Source organism: Apteryx rowi, unplaced genomic scaffold, assembly GCF_003343035.1.
Source record: "Apteryx rowi isolate R43461 unplaced genomic scaffold, aptRow1 scaffold_325, whole genome shotgun sequence".
NCBI classification, from domain to species: Eukaryota; Metazoa; Chordata; class Aves; order Apterygiformes; family Apterygidae; genus Apteryx; species Apteryx rowi.
In genome coordinates this window covers 503,937-524,224 of record NW_020449697.1, presented here as the reverse complement: position 1 = coordinate 524,224, position 20,288 = coordinate 503,937, and the positions used below count along the sequence as shown (strand labels likewise).

The following is a 20,288-nucleotide window of genomic DNA, read 5'->3' as shown; positions in this document are numbered from 1 at the left end:
TGACACCGCCTTGCTTACAAGAGCTGGCTCACACACAGCAAATGCTACCTGCATTTTTAATGTACTTTGACAAGCATACACTGAATTAAACATTTGGTGCTTATGAGTAAGAGCACAGTTGCTCGCTGCGCACGAGTTACCTTACGAGATACCTCAGGGTACGCATGCTACCACAGACAGGAATCTCTGGGAAGTCTCTACCCTTCCCAGCACAGGGTTGTCCCTGCCTGCAAATCGAGCTCTAGGAATACAGTTGGCCAGAGGCGCTACGGCATATGGTAAGTACTCAAGTATCCACCGCCTCACAGAGAAGCTAAGTCGCATCTGACAACCAGCAAGTCCGTGGACGGATTTGCACTGCTTCTTACCTTCATATATAGTCAGTGTTAATGAACTGCTTCCTGCCCTCCTCCAGCGAGCCGCATCAACACACCGGCGAGGCTGCTGCACGCCTCCGAGCTGACGGTCCCAGCTCCCGGAGCTGGGCCACTAACTCCTCGGGCTTCCAGATCTAAGGTGCCAAATTCAGTCCCTACGGCAGGCCATTCCAAGGGGAAAAAAAATCACTACATTCAGTCATGGCGAGTGTCCACCCTCCCCCAGCCGATGCAGGATTGCTGTACTGTTATCAAGTGCAAGATAAGTGGGGTGTGTAAGAGCAGAAATCAATGAGCTCCAAGGAGTATTTCTTGCATGTTGACTGGGCTAATGGTGAGCAGTTCTTTAACAGCCTGTAAGACATTCTCGCCGTCACGAGTCCTGCTCATTTGAAAGGCAGAGAGGGGAAATTCACTGACCAGCGGGAGAGAATAAAATTCATTAAAGGCTTGATTTAAAAATCACTCTGACAAAAGAACAAGTACAGTCTGTCACGGTGTTTAGCCTGGTGCACTTCGTGGTGCCAAAGCACTTCTAAACAGTGGCCAAGGCCCAGTGCAAGAACATACGCAAAAGGCTCCTCACCATTGACTAGAGGCACCTCTGGGGGCAAAACCAATGCCATGGGGCACACAGGCAGAGCGCCATATCCAGGAATGAAAGCTGCCTGTGAGGTTCGGATGGCAGCAATGGCTCTTCCAGCTATAAAGTCACTGCCGGGCAAGATAATTTACACAGTCCTGGAGGAATAACTGTTCTTCGGATGAGTCTGGAGTCCAGTATTACTTGCCACCCAGGGCACAGAAGAGCCACTGTGAATTCAGAGAACATGCCTGAGGCACTGGGATATCTCTTTCACTCAGACAAAAGCAGTACCCGGAGGAATGCCTCTTTTCCTGGGAAAGAATTAAATAGGACACATGGCTCAAGCGTGTTTGTGTACTCACATTTATTAGAGAAGCTTCTTTTAATCTTTCTGCAGCACTCAAGTTCTTTATTATTGTTACTGTCAGCTGGCTGATACCACACATACCAACTAGGTCTAGCCTGAGTGCTACAAAACACACAGCCTTGTCTTGGCGTTCTGGGCGGTAAATTAAGAATTGACACAAAACTGACCCCCCTCCCCAGCCCAGAAGGAAGAGTCCGGGCCAGTCCCATGCAATGCTCTACCCCCGTTATGGCAAACGGCGCTGGCTCTCCGAGCTGTAGAGGAGTGATACGAGCCTGGAAGGATGGACTGTGGATGGGGTGCACGGCTGAAACAGAAGGTCCCACAGAAACATATGTGCCATCAAAGCAAACTGAAAGCAGATGAAACTTGCTAACCATCCAGTCCTTCCCAGTAAATACTTTTCCATAAACACCAAAGTGACTAAGTTTGCCAATAACAACAACCATGGGAGCAAAGTTTTTATTGGTACAGAAATAGGATTTTCCGTTACTGCTGTACAAAAGCCTGTCTTTAATAAACAACAAAACCAAACCCATCAGCTTTGTGTTTGGGACTCCCTGGACACTGCTCCAGCCCACTCCCAGAGGACAGTAGCATCCTCTCAGAGATGCCCTTCCTTCCAGCTCAAGCCAGAGCTTTAGGGCATCTAAGGGCAGTCACTGCAAAAAATCACTTCTGTCCAAGCAGGAGTTTTCAACATATCACTGCTCAGCTTTCAGTGCAGCTGCCTGTCTTGATATCCACCCTCCATCTTTTTATATTTGCCAAATCCTTAAGTAGAAGTCAGGGAGGGCTGGCAACCACCTCAAGAAGTCCACTAATGCATGTGCTTTCCACAAGGCAAAGCTGATTCTACCTTTAAAAACATGACACAGGTAGGTTTTATCTGGCTGTTGTAACCTCAACCCTTTCTGGAGATGTTACTTCTCTTCTGGAACTCCATTGCCATTACAACATCTACCAATTCTTCTGAAGCCAGGAGAGACAGATCTGTTTATACACAAACAGCCATTTTCTTGTTTGTTTTTTAAGAAACATCCAAAGAGACTTCCACAACACACCTGGTTTTCACTGAACAGCGACAGTCAGCAATAAAACCTACTTTCTGTGCTCTGCATTTTCTTGATACACATTCAAACGTGCATCTCACACACACGCATATAAATCCAGACTTCTTGTTCTCTAAAACAACAGCTCCTGGCATCAATTTCCAGCTCTAAGAAATGGAAAGGATTTTTTTTGTTGTTGTTTCCCGCTGAAAGCCCAAGCACACATTTTTCTCCTCACTGCTAACATCAAGCGTCTGGCTGGAAACACATCTGTATATGCCAGCAACAGAACCCTCCCTCCTCGTCCTGCCTGAGCCCTCTAAAAACCAGCGCAGGCTTCTGAGATGTGCAATACACAACAGTGTAGTCCTCTCTACCCCTAATGCTAAAAACCTTTTTTGAGCCTGGGAGCTCCACTCAGCATGGAGGCACCTAAAAACTGCAGTGCCCTAAGGAGAGCTGATTTGAGTACCCAGGTAGGAAACCACAAGCTTTGAGTCAGCTCCTTGGCTGCAGATCCTCCCGCCCGCCAAGCTGTCTCTCATTCTGGCAGAAGCTCCATGTTAAGATTCCTCTGGCAGCTGCTCTGGTTTAAGAGGTTCCTATCACCCAATTTACAGACACTCATTATTGCCCCCTCAGCTGTGTTGATTCCAAATCAGATCTGTGAAATCAGTATTTTTAAAAAACAAACACTTTTTTTTATGGGGGTGAGTGGGGGAAGTAGCCTTTCCTTATTGTATCATATCGTGTATCCAGTTTAAAGCACAATCACACAAACTATTTAATAATCACAGTATGGGGGCAGATACAAGTAGTTCAGAGCAGGAAGTTCTTAAACTAAATTTGCTGGCAAAGGACTATCTATGATGCAGAATGACAGTTCTAGTGAGAGACAGACTGCAGAACAGGGAGCTTGGGGTTCACAGGTGCTCTTAACCCAGATCTGCTGCAGAAGGAAGCGTGACATGGAGCCAGCATCTAGGAAGTGCTAGCTCCCTTGTGGCAGACACGTTCTGCTCACTAGAGATGGACTCGCCCTGGGAGATTCAGATCTGAACCCCTATATATTCAACGCCCTTGACCTCGGGAGCTGTCACTTTGGTTTAGTCCATGTGTTATATTCTGACCCCAATCTGAAGCGCTCAATCTACCATTCTGTTTGCTCTGTGTTTTCTGAGCAATACGCATGACTTCCAGAGCCTTCTTCAGCACAGCCACAGCACATGGACAACTACAGACAGACACAGGGACACATCACCCTCGAGCCACCTTGTCTCATGTTCCACCTGCCTTCCCACTGGCATCAGACCTTTGCGCTTACACATTCCTTTGCTATTGGTGACTGCTGGAGACGTGAAAGGAAGTTTTCACGTGCAGTCAGTACAGCCAAAAGTATGAATTCTGAATGCACCCCAAACACGCCTACACACCAAACCCCTTTCCCTAGTCCCTACAGCTTCCCATTCACTCCATAGCCCACTCAGCAGTTCCACACACTGAACAGACGACAGGATTAACATCCCAAAGTCTTTGTGATGGCATTTGACAATAGGCTAAACACAAAAAGAGCTGGCTGGAATCATCTGGAAAACCAGCAAGCAGTTGCCAGGATTAAACAGTTACATACTGATGCTTGCTCTCTGCAGACTGCAGCAGAGAAAACCCCCACTTACCTGTATGCAGCTGGCAGCCTTTACACAAACCAATAAAACAAAAATGGAAAGGCAACTGGTCCCAAAGAGGTCCAAGGGGAAAAAGGAAGAGTGTACCTCTCCAAGCTGCAAATAATTCTCATCGCAAGAATGCAAACAGGAATAGAGGGACCAAAGCCTCTGCTGGAGATCAATGGGAGTCTGCATGTCCTAGGCAATGGGAAACGGCAGCATCTGGAGAAGCCAACTGATCACAGCCATCTGGACTTTTCAAAAGAAGACATGTTTTTTGTGTTTGTGATATCTCCATTGGGACAGAGAAATTCAGTGAATAAGACAAAGAATATTAGGAGCTACCGTCTTTAAAAGTCACTGAAGTCTGTGGGTGAAAAACTCATCCGATGATCTATTCAGAGATAGCTCTGTTATCTCTCACTTCCCACCTACATGTACACCTTTTATTTTTAAATTACTAGAGTCATTTGCAGAAGACTGCCTGCAGGATTTATCTATTCCTGCTGCTGATTCAGCCCTTAAACTTCCAAGGATAAGATTTCTGTTCTAATACAAATTCACTTGGGGGGGGGGGGGGAAGATGTTTAAGTGTGACCAAAGCAAAGCTTAAATCACATCTGCTGCCAAAGGAGCAGAAGACTTGCATTACCACTAGTGACACACAAAATGACCCCAAGTATGAGTTCTAGTAGAAACTGATTTCCAGCGCTTTCCGCATAACCTTGTTAATGCTGGCAGTGATGGGTGCAGTTGGCTCAAGTCTTGGGTTCGTGCTGCAGAGAAGTCCATTACCATAGAAACATGCGGCAGATTTCAGATGGGAAAGGTCAACACGGAGTGAGACTCTGGTCTCATCAAATCAGACAGGATGATTCAAATCTATTTGCAATCAGCTCCCCAACTCCGATTCCCAACAGGCCTTCAGAAACCGCTTATTTCAAGGCAGCCAATTACAGAGGGTTTTTTTCCAATGCATTTTTTAATTCTGTTTCAGTTTGACTTGACTTCCTTAGACTCACCGGAGTCAATGCAAACACAGGTGAGGTGAAATTTCACTGGCAACCCACGAGATGCCAGACACTATCAATCTAAGTCATGTTTGGCCCGAAGGTGGGCTTTTCCTACGCCTTCAAATACATCAAAATTCTTACTCAATTCCTTGATTCGAGCAGATGGGATTTCAAGAACCACCAAATACTGTGAGACTCACAGTAAAACTACAAAAATTGAGAACGCTCTTACAGTGATACATACTAGCCCAGATTTAGATTAACCCCTGCTGCAGTGTTTATACCAAAATGAAGAAAATGTCATAATATACTTAGTTTACAAGTGGTTCTCAGCAGAAATGCACACTGTCCAAAGGCCCGAACCTTTCAAATTCAATGGGAGTTTTTCTAAGGAATACAAGGCTTAATACAGTGGACTTGACTGCTGTGAAAGAGAAAATATGGTCAGATAAAGACCAAACCAGAGCTCCTGTCTCCTATTTCACAGCCCTCATGACAAATTCCCCAGAGATTTTCTAGCAATATAAACCTAAGACCATAAAAGGCTTCTCCCAGTCACAACTATAGTTTCATAACAACCTTGGCCAAGCCAACGCTGCAAACAAGAATCTGCAGCATTATCCTGGTCAAGTAGGTATTGGACGCAAGGAAGTTTCAATCTCAAAACAAGGCAATTCCTGTTCGCATTGTCTGCAGGATTTAAAAAAATCTCTGGCCATCCTGTCTTCACTAAAAAGCCACCACCACTCATTCCTAGTTTTGGATCAAGTTTGGCAACAGAGTGGACAAAAGGGAAAAAGTAAAATCCTCACCTGGGTCAAACCCGTGGCCAGGCCTAGCTCCTGGCTCCATTGCAGCGTGACAGTCCGCAGTCCGGCTCAGGCCAGGTAGATTTGCCGCACCCACACTTGTGCACGTAAACACATCAATACAGCAGCTCCTTGTCCCTTCTGAATACTGATATTTTTACCTCTGGTTTCCTCCCTAAAATAGGCGGACTAAGCCATTTTAAGATACAGTTGTGCCTCTTCCACATTCTAGAGCCACAGAAACACGCACACAGCCGAGGAGCTGGCCACCGGCAGCTGCAGCTCTCGGATGCTCTGTCCTATTCATCAAAAAGATTATCTCTGCATTCCTCACTCTCCTCCCACTCTCTCCAGCCCTTAATCCCAGTTCCTATCAGCTGCTGTCCCATCTAACAATTGACATCGCACAGAAAGCTCTGCCTTAATGGCATCTTTCAAGCCCCATTAATTAAGGCAAAAACGATCTGATTAAAAAAAGTAAGCCTTGCAATATGTTTATAGCAGCCAGTATAACAGCACCAGGTATATGATGACTCTAAGAGGAGATTACTGGTGAGTCACTACTCAGGCTCTCCCAGCAGAAAGAAAAACAGGAAAATTTAACTATGAAAATATCCGCTGCAGATTATGGGGGGCTGCACCAGACAGCACAAGCCATTTCAACCGTCTGCTTGCATCATGCCCAAGTACTTGCCAAGGGAGTACAAGTTCAATTAGCAGGTCCCTGTATCCACACAGACTACAGAGCCCTCCTCGGGGTTCATTAATTCCACCTTGTTCTTCCTCGCAGAAGGGACAGTGAATGATCAGATTAAACTGAGATTCAATTTTGCTCTGATTATGCTAGATAGAAACCCATATCAAGGGAACTGGTTACATTATTCCACCTTGTGCACAGATGTGACCTTACCCTGTTCTAACTGCGTTCCTGAGTTTTAATTGAGTTTTAACACGGGTCCTTAACGCTATTTAAAGACCAAAGTCGATACAGAATTAGTGGACCAAACTCATCTCTGAAGTAATTCAATTATTCCAGCATGACATTATTCCCTAGCAGTCTAAGTTGCTGTGCAATAGCACAGTGAATAACTAGGAGTCTGCTATGTTTTATCCTAGAAACAGCTACACCCTACAAAAAAGGAGCAGTTTTACACAGTGCTTGTATCCCCGGTTAGTAGCGGTCTGTGTGATGGAAGGTGCTGCACAGACCGGAAAAATGGCAGACATCCCTATGATTTTTTTTATTCGGCCTCCTGGCAGCAGCAAGTACCCATTCCTGTCCCCTCCACACCCAAAGCGAGTGGTGGTGGGTTTTCCTGGCAGCGCAGCAGGGGCGAGCTGTGCTCCCGGCAGGAGCCTTTTGTCCTAACAGGAACCAGCTCAGCACTTTCCCCGCACAGGATAGGTGGGGGGAGACTGCAGCCGGACAGTGCAAAAGGTCTGAACGCACACCCTCAAAACCACCCGCAGGCCATCCTGGTGGCACTGCCTCCACCGCCTGCAAAACACATTCGCCGCTGCCAAGAACGGGCCATACGATGACACTGTCAGGGAAAAAGTCAATTTGAGTAAGCAGAAATATTTAAATTAGTTTCTCAGAGTTGAACTATAGCTTAGTCAATGAGCAAATCAGCAGTGACTGAAGAACCTTATGCTTCTCTTGCAACCCACTTTTGTGGGGAAAGCATCAATTCCTGGCCTCGCGCGTGGAAGGAGACTCTCCGCCCATCGGCGGTACAGGAACCGCTGCACGTTCCTAAGCAGATCACATCCAGTGCAACAAGATCAACGCGCACGCGCTACCCGCTTCTTCCATCAGTGCTTACGGGGGGAGAAATAGCATTGCATGGGCTGCATCTGAGTTCTCTGTGCCACAAATAAAAGAAGAAGGGACTTAAAGGCAGCCTTTCCGAAGTGGCTGAAGGAAGCTGTCCAGCTGCCAGTCAGCCAACGCCCTGCTCAGGCCTCCAAAACCCCAAAGAGCCCTTTCGCACTCAGGCAGCTTTTCCTTCGCAGATTCTGTGCTCTGTTCTGAAATCCACGTGTTCCAGTGTCACATACCAGCCTCCCCCTCCTTATCCTTCAAATAATTAGGCTGGCTTTAAAATTATGCAAATTTAAGTAGTAATTAAATCATTTTTTAAAATAAGGACTTAATTTAAATAATAAAAAAGTGAGATTCTCTCATCTTTTCATGCTTACAGGAGCTGAAAGTAAGAAAAAGCAGCATCGTTCACAAGACTCCCCTTGGCAATATAAGCCACATCCAAAAGCGCAAAGGGAAAAAGTGGCATAAACTGCAAGAGACCATTCTGAGCACGCTCTGCAGGGTTATCTCTATAACATCAGTGCTGCTCAGGAAGATGGAAAACAAACGGGACCACGCAGATGCCCGATACCATCAGAAGCGAGCCACGAAATGCTGTTCTGTCCTGTTTATTGGAACGGTTCTTGAACACACGCCAGCACAACATGAAGGTGACACCAAAGCTCCAATGGGGCTGTATTGCTTCCAGGCAGACAGGCTGCACAAACTGAGTTAAATGGGTCAGGATTCAGGAGCAAATTCCCAGTTATTAACTCGTGTGTCAGTATGACTGCCCATTAGCATCAGAGGGGAGAGGAAGAGATTTCTTTCAAAGGCAAATTTTATATTGCAGTCGCAGAGGAAAGGAGAGATCTCTTCAGAGGCTTTGCAATTAATGAAAAGCAGTAATTAGGGAAATACAAATTGCTAGATTTTTGTTTTTCCTCAGGTGCACAGATTTCTAATACCTATTTAAGCCAGCACTCTGCTAAGCTAAAGCTGAGCAAAGCTCTATATAGTATGTCAAAACTCAGTTGCAAACCACTCTGTCCCCTTCTCCTTCCAACATGCCTGGTGGGCTCCCTCCAGGCTTTCACTCAGTTTAAATGCGACATTGTTAGGTCTCATCATGTTATCGTGAGTTTTGTGCTATTCAGACTGCTCATTAAAGCCCTGGGCTCCTGGACTCTGCTTTTATTTATTTATAAATGTGTTTCTACCCCACAGACTTCAAAGTAGAGTTTCAAAATGTGAATGCTAAAGGCAAAAAACTGAAAGCAAATAAAAACTATACCAGATTTATTACTTCTGTAAAACTCTGCAACCTTTCGCAGCTTCTTTTGTGATTTTTGATGGCCTCTGGTGCCGCTGTCATGCTTCAGAACTTGACTTTAAGATGAAAAAGGATGGAAATACTACAGAAAATGAAGCAAATGCACTATTTACTTTTAAAAATGCTGAACAAGTAGAAGAACACTCACAACAGAAGACCGACATTTATCCAACATTAAAAAAGGGAAAACTATTGAGATAGGCCTGCTGGTACAAGCTATATTCATTCATATAAAGTATATGGCGCTCCTCACATTAGCACTACTACTAACTGAATGATCTAGATGATACAGGATGGGAGAAGGAAATAGAAAGAGGAACCAGTTCCACTCTGACATGAAGATGCACATCTAGGTTTTCATGCTGGGCCTTAGGCCATTCTGTTGGTTAACCCTGATCCCTCCACCTTCACACCCTCACTCCCAAGAGACACCAGCATTCCCAGATCCGCAGGAAGTTCAAGGGAGCTAAGACGGGCTTGGCATCTCTGACACTTAAGTTATCGGTGACATCGCTCGAATGCAACCCTTTGTGCTTTAGGACATAAGGACAGCGTGAACAGATGCACAACAGAAAGCCCAGCTGTTTCCTTCTGGGCACAGAGAGATGAAAAACACATTTTACTCTGGTGTTTCTGCAAGCTATGAGGCTTTTTTCCCCCCCCAAAATTTTTGGGTGCTCCTGTTTTCCTGTAGGTCAATGACCTGTTGGTTGATTGACCAACAATCAAGCCATTTAAAAAAGGAGTGGCAAGGCAGGAGGGAGAGAGGGCAGTGCCCTTTCTTTCCACATTAATTATTGCTGCTGTATGGATTTTAGAGATAAACACAAGACAGAACGTGGAAGGAAGATGGAAACTGCTAATGCAACAGTTATTGAATTAGCAGCATAATAGCGGCTGTCCATGTAATAGTGGAACACTGTATTCCATTAACGCAGCCTGTAAGCTCACAATAGCGCTAATGTTGACAATGAGAGGAAACTTGCTTTTCAGCAAATGCAGAGCTGTCCATGGGAGAATGTGCAGAGCTCTTCTCTGTCCCCTCAGTAAGATCAAGCCACCTTACTGCTGAGGAGAAGGCTAAAAGTTCCCTTTTCTTTGTTCAATCTTCCTTTTATATTCTGAATATTCATCTCCACTACAAAACAAGCTTTATGGTACTGCACCTCATTTTACTACTGTGGGTGTGCCCTCTGTGGAAATCAAATGAAAACGTGTACACCAGAGGACAGCTCCCCAGACACCGAGGTTTCTCAGCCCTGGTAGTCACACCACACGCCAGAATGCAGGACAGGCCTGACCTGGAGTTTTAGAGCAGAACATGTGTGTACACACTCCTGTATTTCTCCTCATCCTCTCCTCTCAGAGCTGGACTGGAATTGAGGTATTTGTACTTGAGATACTCTGTAAGCAGCTAAACTTAATCTGATTTTAACTCATTCCTTCCATAACAATCACTGCTAAAAAAAAAGAGAAATCACTGGAAATCTAATTCCAGGTTTGGGGTAACGGTAGCCTCAGTTTGTACCTTCTTTGTAGCTGCTTATTCTAATCTGATGGTTGTGATTTAGATGAAAACACAGTGTATTTTAAGAGAGGGGACTCCGGGTGGAGTTTCCTTGTGTGTTTGTACTTTAGTCCTTGCCTATCTGTGTTCTGCTGGCTGAGAAAAACTGTCAGGTCAACCACCACCACCAGACAGATGCTGCCCCCCGCTCCCTCCCCAGGAGAGGCCAGGATCCTAGAGAAATTTGCTTATTGCTGGCAGACATAAGGGCTCCCCTAGAACAGGTGTAAAGCCCTCTAACAGCATTTCCCGCTACTGCAAAGTGAGAATGCAACAGAAAACAGCATCACAAGAAACTCCTCCTGAGAAGCCAGGGTACTTCTCCCCAAGAGGCAGCAGCTGAAAAAGCCCTTTATTTTTCCTATCTTACGAGAACCCCACCAGCGTTTGAGACACCAGTCAGCCCCTCTGGACGCAGGCCTACAACAGATAATGTTCCCAGGGTTACAGTTTGCCCACACATATGTGCAGCTGTCAGTAGATCACAGACTGGACCCACCAGCCATTTCCAGCACTTGGAGGTTCCAGAGTTACGACACTCGCACCCACACCTCTGTGTTTTCCTGGGCCCAATCTTACAATTATAAACCATATAAAAAGTACACACCTGCGCAGGAAGGTCATAGGGCAGTTCACCCGATCAGCAAGCCATTGAGCCTGCTTGCATTTCCTCCTCTTCCAGCTGTAAGGGCCAACAACAAACACCCAACGAACCCAGGAAGGCTCAGACCTGAGCAACTCCATGCTCCAGTTGTTCAGGATTTGCAGCAGATGCAAAAACCCTGATGATTCACTGTCCTTCGTCCCTGGCAGTTCCCTGGATAATAAATGGGAACAATATTTTATTTATGCCCAGGTCATCAATTCTAAGGCAGAGGAAGCAGATGAAAGGAGAGTTATTTCCATAAAGAAAGTGATGGGTTAGAAGATCCATTTTTACTCTGTCTGTTCCTCCTCCCTGACAGGGAATTCAAAACCATTTTGAATTATTACTCTCTTCTTTCTTTTTTGGAACAGCATGAAATATTTTAAACTCACATAGCAATTAATTGCAATATAAACACAATTATACAAGGAGGTACAAATTACCTTGGGCTCTTTCCATTAAACAACCACAGCCTGACTAAATAAGAGGCCTGTCCCTGACTACCTTCAGATCCCATTAAGGACACTAGGAACCGAGGGAGCACTCTGTAACTTGCAGGATGAGCCCCAGAGGAAGCAATTACACAGGACAGAAAGATCCAATTTAGGTAGCTGTGCTATGGAATAGGTACTACCAATACTCATTACACGGCTCAGATTTCAAGATTTCATATTGTGACTTTTTCCAGCAAGGGGCATTTCTGTTTGTTTATCCTCTCTCTCAAATAAAGGCTTCTCAGAGCTGATGAGAGGTTCTCAAACGACATCCACTCCATTTCTCCCTACTGTAATGCAGGCCAGCAAGGACAGTAAACACTAATCTGTCTATAAAGGTATCTTGGGGATGAATTTGAGTACAGGTGTTCATCTCTGCCCAATCAATGCTCAATCTCTTGGTTAAGACACTGAAGAAGAAACTCCTGTTTAACAACAACTTTGATGACACATTGTTTACTGAGAATTGAAGTTCCCTCAGCTCATGTCTAATTTTAAACTTTATGGAAGTCAAGACTATTGGGTACGTATATACAAGTTTGTAGCAATGAAAAGGGAAGCTAAGAACCTAATGACTTCTTAGAGAACTGCTTTGCTGTTCATCACTTACAGCTTGAACTCTAGTAATACATGCAATTAAAAACAAAGCTCTGGATAATATTTAAAAGTGACAATTCCTTAGGGAACAAGAGTGAAAATGACAATGCAAAAGCTACTGTACAGCTGCTGGAAATGTGCATAACATTGATAAACCTGGTACATAAAGAGCTAACAGTGGACAAATAAACAAACAGAAACTTACTGTGCAGTGCCGAGCCAGTAAGACTAATGCAATTCTTAAATGCGTAGACAGTAAAGATGCTTCTGCTGTATACTGCTGAGACTGAGGCTGGAACAATGAGACCAGCCCTGTTTTCATTCTTAAAAAGATGTTGAAATGCTACAGATGTAGAAAAGAACCACAAAAATGATTTAGAACTGGAAAAAATAACATTTCGCCATGACGTACAAAGTTGGAATTGTTTAGCCTATCAAAAAGTGATCAAGAATGGCCTTAATTACAGTATACTAATACCTTTTATAGGGAAAAATACTAGGTACTATAGATCTATTTCATTAACAAAAAGGGAAAATAATAGCCAATGACTGGAACACAAGCCAGAAATTTAAATTCAAAGTCTCCAATTTTTAACAGTAAGGATGATTAACCACTGGAAAAAATGACCATGCGAAGCAATGAATTTTCCCTTCTGAAGACTTCAAATCAAGACTAAATGCTTTTTCTGGAAGACATGTCGCAACCACAATGAAATCCACTGGCCCATGCACTACAGGAGGTTATGCTTCATGATCTGATAGCTCCTCTTGGCCTTAAAAGTTCATTAGTGTGAAGCTGGGAACTTAAATCTATATTCAGGAAGAAACAAGAACTACTTTTAAGGAAAGAAGAAACCTAACATAAAGCAAAATGGTGATTTCACCCTTAAAAAGAGAATACTCACCTCAACACACACAGTTTTTTCCCATGATGAAAATGTAAGAGTTTCACTTCACTGATCTTGGACACTTACTAAATACCTTTTTCTCTTTCCATTAAAATTTTGAAACAGCTATATCACAATTTTAGGGTTAGTTTTCAGCTTGTTTCCATGTATGCATGTCCCCCCTGGGCAAATAACTTCATGTCTTCCAGGCAAACCGACATGCTGACTTGGCAGCACTGCTGGTCCATGAGAAGTGAGGAACTAAGAACATTACATACTGTCTTCCCCAGATACTCGGAGGGGAAAAAAAAACCCAACCCAACAACTGCCGCTTATCTCAGTGCCTGTCATGTACACCGCCTATGTGCATGAAATGCTTTGAAGTAGCTGAATTCATCCACTACTTATCTAAAAGCTGGCACCAAAGTTTCAAATCCTTTAAGATCCATGTGTAACAAGGAGCAAAGTTTGATGCTTCCAGCAGGCCATCAGGATCACCAAAAGGTATCTATAACACCACCTCAGGCTCCAGCAGCCTGGCTCCCAGGGAAGCAGCTAGGCCACAATGATTGTGAGTGACATTTGCTTAGAAACCTTGCATCTCCTTCCTGTCCTAAAAGATACATATAGAGCTTCTACGCATTCCCTAGCTAACAGTCCAATCCCAAATGTGAAAGGCAGACACACACACATTTGCTATTTTCCCTAAATTCTCTGCGCTGGCAGAGCTGCAGCCTTTTGTGTTGAAAGGTTTCGCATTCATGTTCAGAAAGGGTCCTGTGCAGACATCAAAGAAAAACATTACACTTCCCAGGCAAGCCTTGGGCTAACTTCAGAGAATACATCACTGCATAACATTTAGCACTTGGATCACAGTAATTCATGAAAAAAAACCTGCAGGACGCCCACAAGACATTCCCTACATACTTCCATAATCAGGGACATTTCTGCTGAATTACTGTTCACATAGCAAGAAAAGTCAGCAACCGAGACTCTAACGTGGCTGTGTTTGGTTTGTATCCTTCTGCTCTTGTTCCCATCCTATTCCACTGGACACCAGGTACATATGAATTCAAACAGAAAAGGCTGTCAAAGAATTCCTACAGCACAGAGTACGCAGAAACCAGCATCACAACTGTCATTTTGAGAAAAAGAAGAGATGCTGTTTACACTGCTGAATGCTCATTGCATTAGTTGCACCCCAAGCCCCACTGGAAAACAATGAAGCAGCCACACTCCTCAGAAACAGCCCATCCGTCTCCCACTTCAGGAGAGATTTTGCCACCATTGGTTATGGAATATGTATTTTTCTTAAATATATCTGAAAACCATAGGATTTTCTGCTTGGAAAGGAGAAATGTAACAAAAAATGTCTTTCATTTGTTTTTTGGCAATAGGAAGATATTGAACTATGCTTTTTAAACTATAGTTGCCTGGCATGATATTTTTTATTTTTACAGTAAAGCCAAAAAGGATTAGGATACACTGTACTAATTCACGCTAGCAGTCAGTACCTGTTCCAAAGCTTTATTTTCTAAGCAGACTGGACAAAACAGCAGCATTTCATTGTACAGTGGGGAAAGGAGAAATAAAGACATTAAGTGACTTACTCAAGGTCATAGAGGAATCTGTTGCAGAGCTAGGTTGAGTTCTCAGAGTCTCAGTCCACTTAGGCATTGGAAAAAGCAATGAAACAAGAGTATGTACTAAATTTGGCATACATTTTTAAATGATGCACTGCTACAAGGAAAGAAGAACCTTTACTCATGCTAACCCAGACACCAAAGGAATATATGTATATAAAGGAAAACTAGTTACTCCACCCAATCTATCTGATCACCTTCTATTTCCTAAGTCAATAAGACCTTTCTTGGCCAGACGATCCAACCCACAACTGAGATCTTATTACAAATCAGACATACTAAACCACTTTCTCCCTCCGGCTGCAGAAGATAAAAGGCCAAGTAAGCAGGCAACATTTTGGTAACTGGCTTCATGTAACAGCTTTGGAGTTTCTTAAAAGCCTATGCATCGATTATTTTCTTTAAATAGCAATGGCTTATTGAGGAACCTTCTACCCACCTTAAATGTACAAGGTTTCCTTTAAGAAGAAAAAAAAAAAGCAAAACCAGTCCTGCTGAGGCATGTTTGTCAAAGAGTTTGTGATACCAAGTCTTGGCAAAATACTGCGAAGCCAGATTAAGTTAACGCTGGTGCTGAAGGGCTAAGAGAGGAAACTCAGAGATGAAGAGAAAATAAACTATGAATTTACACAGAACAAAATTGGGATTCAGCTCCAGCTAGTGCTTCAGCCAACCGCATGAGCCAATGCTGCAATTTGTATGTATTCAAAGGAGTTAAAAGCTCATGGCATGCAAAGCAGCACAGCTCTCATGTGGTCTCTGCACAACTTGGGGCAAGAGGAATAGAGGAATTAATTTCATCAAGCCAAAACACCAACACCCTGCTGTTATATAAAAGCCTGTTTTCTGGGGAAAGTTTCCAAAGATGGTGTCATTTGGGCTGTTGTGATTAAAGTGACATAGTCAGGTTCAGGATGGGATACACTGCAGACTGAGAAACACTCCAGTTTGAAATAATATCTCACTCCCTTTTCAAACCTCATGGTGCTTGTTTCTTTCTTCGGTTTCCTAGATTTTCACATGGAAAACAAGTAAGGCAATTGCACTGCCTGGTTCTCAGATGCTAATACAAGGCTGTGATGAAAGAACTGCAGAAGGCCTCAGGGAGATGTTTAAATCCAAACTCAAACAGATAAAAAGATGACTATTTAAGTTTGCCTGGGAAAGTTTCTACACATATTGGAAACCCCCTGAGGCAGGGACTGCCCTTCTGTTCTCAGTTTAATAGCTGGTTGTACAAATTATGATTGCACAATTATTTTTATAAGGTTTACAATTATACAAAGATTGTATTTTAATAAGATTTCTAACTCTGAGAAATAAAACCTAAAACCTCAAACCCTTTTGGGCTCAAGTTGCATGACCCGCTAATGCTCCACCAGCCATTGCAGCCCCAGCTCCATTATGAATTTACACCACAGTCCACAATGGGCTTTTCGAAAGAGCAGGTATGAGCACCCCAACACATTGCAATCAATATTTCCACAATCCAATACAAATGGCCTTATTTCGTGCTTTCATATCTTCCCTCTTATGTTGCATATTTTAGCAGTCAGCATTCCTGGGCAGTTACTGTATGCCTTGCTGGCTGGACGCTCAAATTCCAAGCAGTCTGCAGCACTGGCATTGCTCTGCTGGAAGCTACTTGCCTGCAAAACTGGCTGCATTGCACAGTGGACCAGGAGGAGCATGGACAAGAAGGAGAAGGAAGTGTCAAAGGTGAAACTACTGGTTGTTTATAACCTTGTACTTTCCCTGGATGGGGACCAGCTATGTCAGAAAAAAAGCACCACGCAAACCCTGATCCACAAAAAAAACAGTAAGTAAAACAAGTCTCCCTCTTTATCCAGTAAAGCATCTTCTGCATCTCAACACAAAATCCAGCTTGTGACAACTCTCCCAATACCCTGGACAGGCAGGGGAGTGACAGATACCAAAACTGGTATTTTACAGATACCAAAACTGAGCACATGAACAAGGTCCTGAAGTCACACAGCTGGCCTGAGAAGTTGAAAGTGTTTCATATCCAGACCTGGGCACAAACTGTTAGACTGTGCTGTTGACATTTACATTTCAAAACCTCTTTCTGTTGAGGAAATGTATAACCTCTGGCTCTTTAGAAGCTCACAGCGTTATGACCCTTAAGGACAGCACTGCCAAGAAAGGCTGCCATTGTACCAGAAGAGGAACTCCCATGGGGCCCAGAACGACTAAGAAATTATATCCTAATAGGAAGCTTCTCTATATGGGAGCTGTGAAAAATAAAATTGTTGCAGTCTGTAGTCAGCGTTATTCATTATCAGAATACTTAAAATTCAATTGTTTGGCATGGAGATAACATCACAGAGGTGCCGATCAACCTAGTCCATACAACATCAAAGAGGAAAAAGGAAGGGAACAGTCTCCGATGGAAGAAGACAGGTCCTGAAACCCCAGAAGGAAGAATTCAAGAGAACCTCCACAGCTGCTAAGATTTCAACCTAGTGAGGACCAATGCCCTTGATGCAAGGTGACACTTTCTAATCTTTTCTGTGCAAGCAGGAAGGAGGGAAGCACTACACACTTTCTAACAGGCAGAGCACCTCTGTCCCTTGCGATCCTGGCCTTTCTCTAAACACTGCTCCAAGAAGCCAAACTGGTTTAAGTTGCACCCTTCCCCCACCACCGGTCACAGCTCATAGTACAATTTCCTCTCGTCTCAGCTAATAAATCTTGTGGTGTGTCTGCTTTTTCTGAACACAAATTTTATGAGCTGAATAAACTTTATGGAACGGTTGATTGCCAAAGCAGCCAAGACCTGGAAACTTGATGCCTGACCATAGCCAGGCACAGCAGGCTCAAATAGCTGCTCTGAGAAAGTATAGCAGCAGTTTTTGAACTTCAGAAAAAGATCTTCTTACTGGCCTACTCCCTCCACCTCAAAGACTCCCGATTTGCTGGTCCTGAAAGCTTCTCATTCAGCTTATCCTCAAGACCCTTTCCCTTGTGATCAACAGTTCAGAACACAGGACAGAATCCTTCCACCCTCATCAGCTCAGAGCACAACCCACCATCCCTTGCTTCTTCTCCACAAAGTTTCTTGTTAGGAGACTGGCAAAACGACAAAGGTTTGAGCAACAATTCAATAATTTTTGGAAAGCTGTCTTACATTTCAGTAGCAGTTCAGAGAAACTTCCCTTAAGTAGGGGCTCTAGGGTAGTTGCTTGGCATAGTTCACAGTTGAACAGAGAAACATCTCCACACACTTCTCCAATTCATGATCATGCAACAACCCTTTGGCTACACTGACAAGCATGTACATGAACAAAAAGTACTGGGAAGGTAATTCATGTGGTCTTAGCCACCAGGTACTGCAGTTCTGCAGCTGGAAGTGAGAGGGAGGAGTGAGTATTGAGATGAGACTGACCACCAGTAAGAGCACTCCAAAAGTCAGAATTTGGAAACCTCTCCCCCACAGCTAGTTTCAAGGTCACTTAAAACAAAAAAAAAAGAAGCTCACAGGTAGATCCACTAGGCTAACAGCCCATCTTCCAGGCAAAAACTGCAGTGCCAACTACGCCAGGCATTTCCACAGCAACTGACCTGCAGCGTGAGCGTGCCATTCCGCTCCCCAGGGAGGAGACGTCTACCCGAACACCTGCAGGGTGAGGTCATGCACGTACCTTGGAAATGAGTTCATCGTGGTTGGCAAGGTGAGCCCTGCAGTGAATGCAGCTGTAGGTCCTGTGGCATGAAGGCAGATATGCCTGGAAAGTCTTGGACCTTGTCATCTTCACCATTGGAGCCACTGAGCGCTGCGTGAACTCCGGGGTGGCCCAGGAGGCACTCCCACAGGATGGGTCGCACGGGAAACACCGGAAGACACAGGTAAAGGCCGTGGTTTGGCAGGTGATGGGTGTGGGGCAGGCTCCACACGCTGGTGACAGCTTCAGAGGAAGAGATTCTGATGGAGGGGACGGAGGCTTCACTCAAATCTAAGTTCAGAAAAGGAACAGACAGCAGCAGAGTCACACCAGGCAAATGCACTCAACACACACCAGACAAAAATGCAACCTACCACGGTCTCCTAGCCAACAGAATGATCTAGCATTTGATCAAGAAAGCAGGGAAGAGTCAGAGTAGCTAGGAGACCAGAGTACTGTCTGCTGACTAAATCAAGGAGGATTCAGTCTTCCAACAGTTAATGTATTTGGAAAGGATTATAGAGGTACAAAGATGTTAAGAAAATGATTTTAATCAAACCTAGTCTCCCAAATGCCCCTGGGGGACAGCACATGTTAAGGTCCAGCTCTGTACCACCCCTTGGAGAAACCCTGCTCTATTAGCTGGAGAGAAAGTAGGGATGCAGAGTCGGCATTGCTGGCTGCTGTCCTAGGCGACTCACTAACCCGACACAGCGGAAGTCTGTGGGAAAGCTGGGAACTGAACTTGGGTTTCCTCAGCCACTAGGAAAGTGCACTAGTCACCAAACCAGTTCTCCTCTTCATTCTGCCCTAGTTTCCACATGGGAAATGAGTATTACTTCATCATGTTCTCCTTCATAACTTGCTGAAAGTTCTGACAGTAGAAGCTACCCTATAAACTGCATTCTAGTATTTTTTACTCAGAACATCTGACAACAGCCAAAGGTAGAAGCAGCCTCCAAAGGCTACTCTTGATAGTAGCAGACTGGTTAAAAATCCTATTCAGTATTGAAACACCTTTTACCTAACACATTTGATAGAACTTGCTACGTAGCTCATGCCTGGGTCTTTTTTGGTAGAAATCAGTTTTTCAGATATCCACATCTATAAGCCTTACAAGACACAAATTTTCTTCTGAGGATTGAAGAAACATACAGGATAAATGAAGTAGCTCCCCTCCCTTCCTCTGCTACATGGCATGCATGCATGCTCTAGAAATTAATCATGGACTCTGGCTGCCCCTCCCAAGAGGATTTTCCTTTCCATAAAACATGTGATTCTGTTCAGTTCCCAAGTCTGCACTTTGTATATCAAGCATTGCAATTGCCTTAACCCTCCCTCCCCCCAAATCCAACATGACCTGAAATGTAAATTTCTGAAGTGGACAAAGCACAAAAGCTTAAGAGCTGGTCTGTAAGCTGCCAGGAGTAACTCACCTGAAGTGTATCTGATTATCTTCCAGGTCAGAATAAAGCCAGCCCAGGTCTCTGTGCTGCTATACTATTCAAATAGCTCAGAGTTTGCATGCTAAGCTGGTTCTGCTACTGCTCAGCAGGATGAGCCTTCCCAAAGGGCCAGCGATACGCAGAGCTCAAGGTGTGCTACAGAGAAATGCTGGAATTAGACTATTCTAAGCAAATACATCTTTCTTGCTTGCAAACAGGGAAACTGTCCAAAAAAGCAGGCTGGAAATCAGAAGATGATTCAGGGAACTTAAGGCAGGACCCAAGAAAACTCTTGTAGGAGACAGTCCTGCAGAA

The 20,288-nt window shown here is 44.2% G+C and overlaps 1 protein-coding gene across 2 annotated transcripts in view; it reads right to left on the bottom strand.

Annotated features, from left to right (window-relative positions):
- YPEL2 (yippee like 2) overlaps positions 1–18,813 on the bottom strand; it is a 47,734-nt gene extending 28,921 nt beyond the window's left edge. The window contains exon 1 of one of the 2 annotated variants that reach the window (XR_003254440.1): positions 18,508–18,722. Coding sequence is in view for 1 of the 2 variants with exons in the window: in XM_026071394.1 (XP_025927179.1) it covers positions 18,508–18,624 (117 nt within the window). In the remaining variant the exon portion in view is untranslated. Of the gene's footprint in view, positions 1–18,507 lie in introns of both variants that reach the window. The other variant, XM_026071394.1, reaches the window with a different exon arrangement.
- Positions 18,814–20,288: the final 1,475 nt, after the last annotated feature.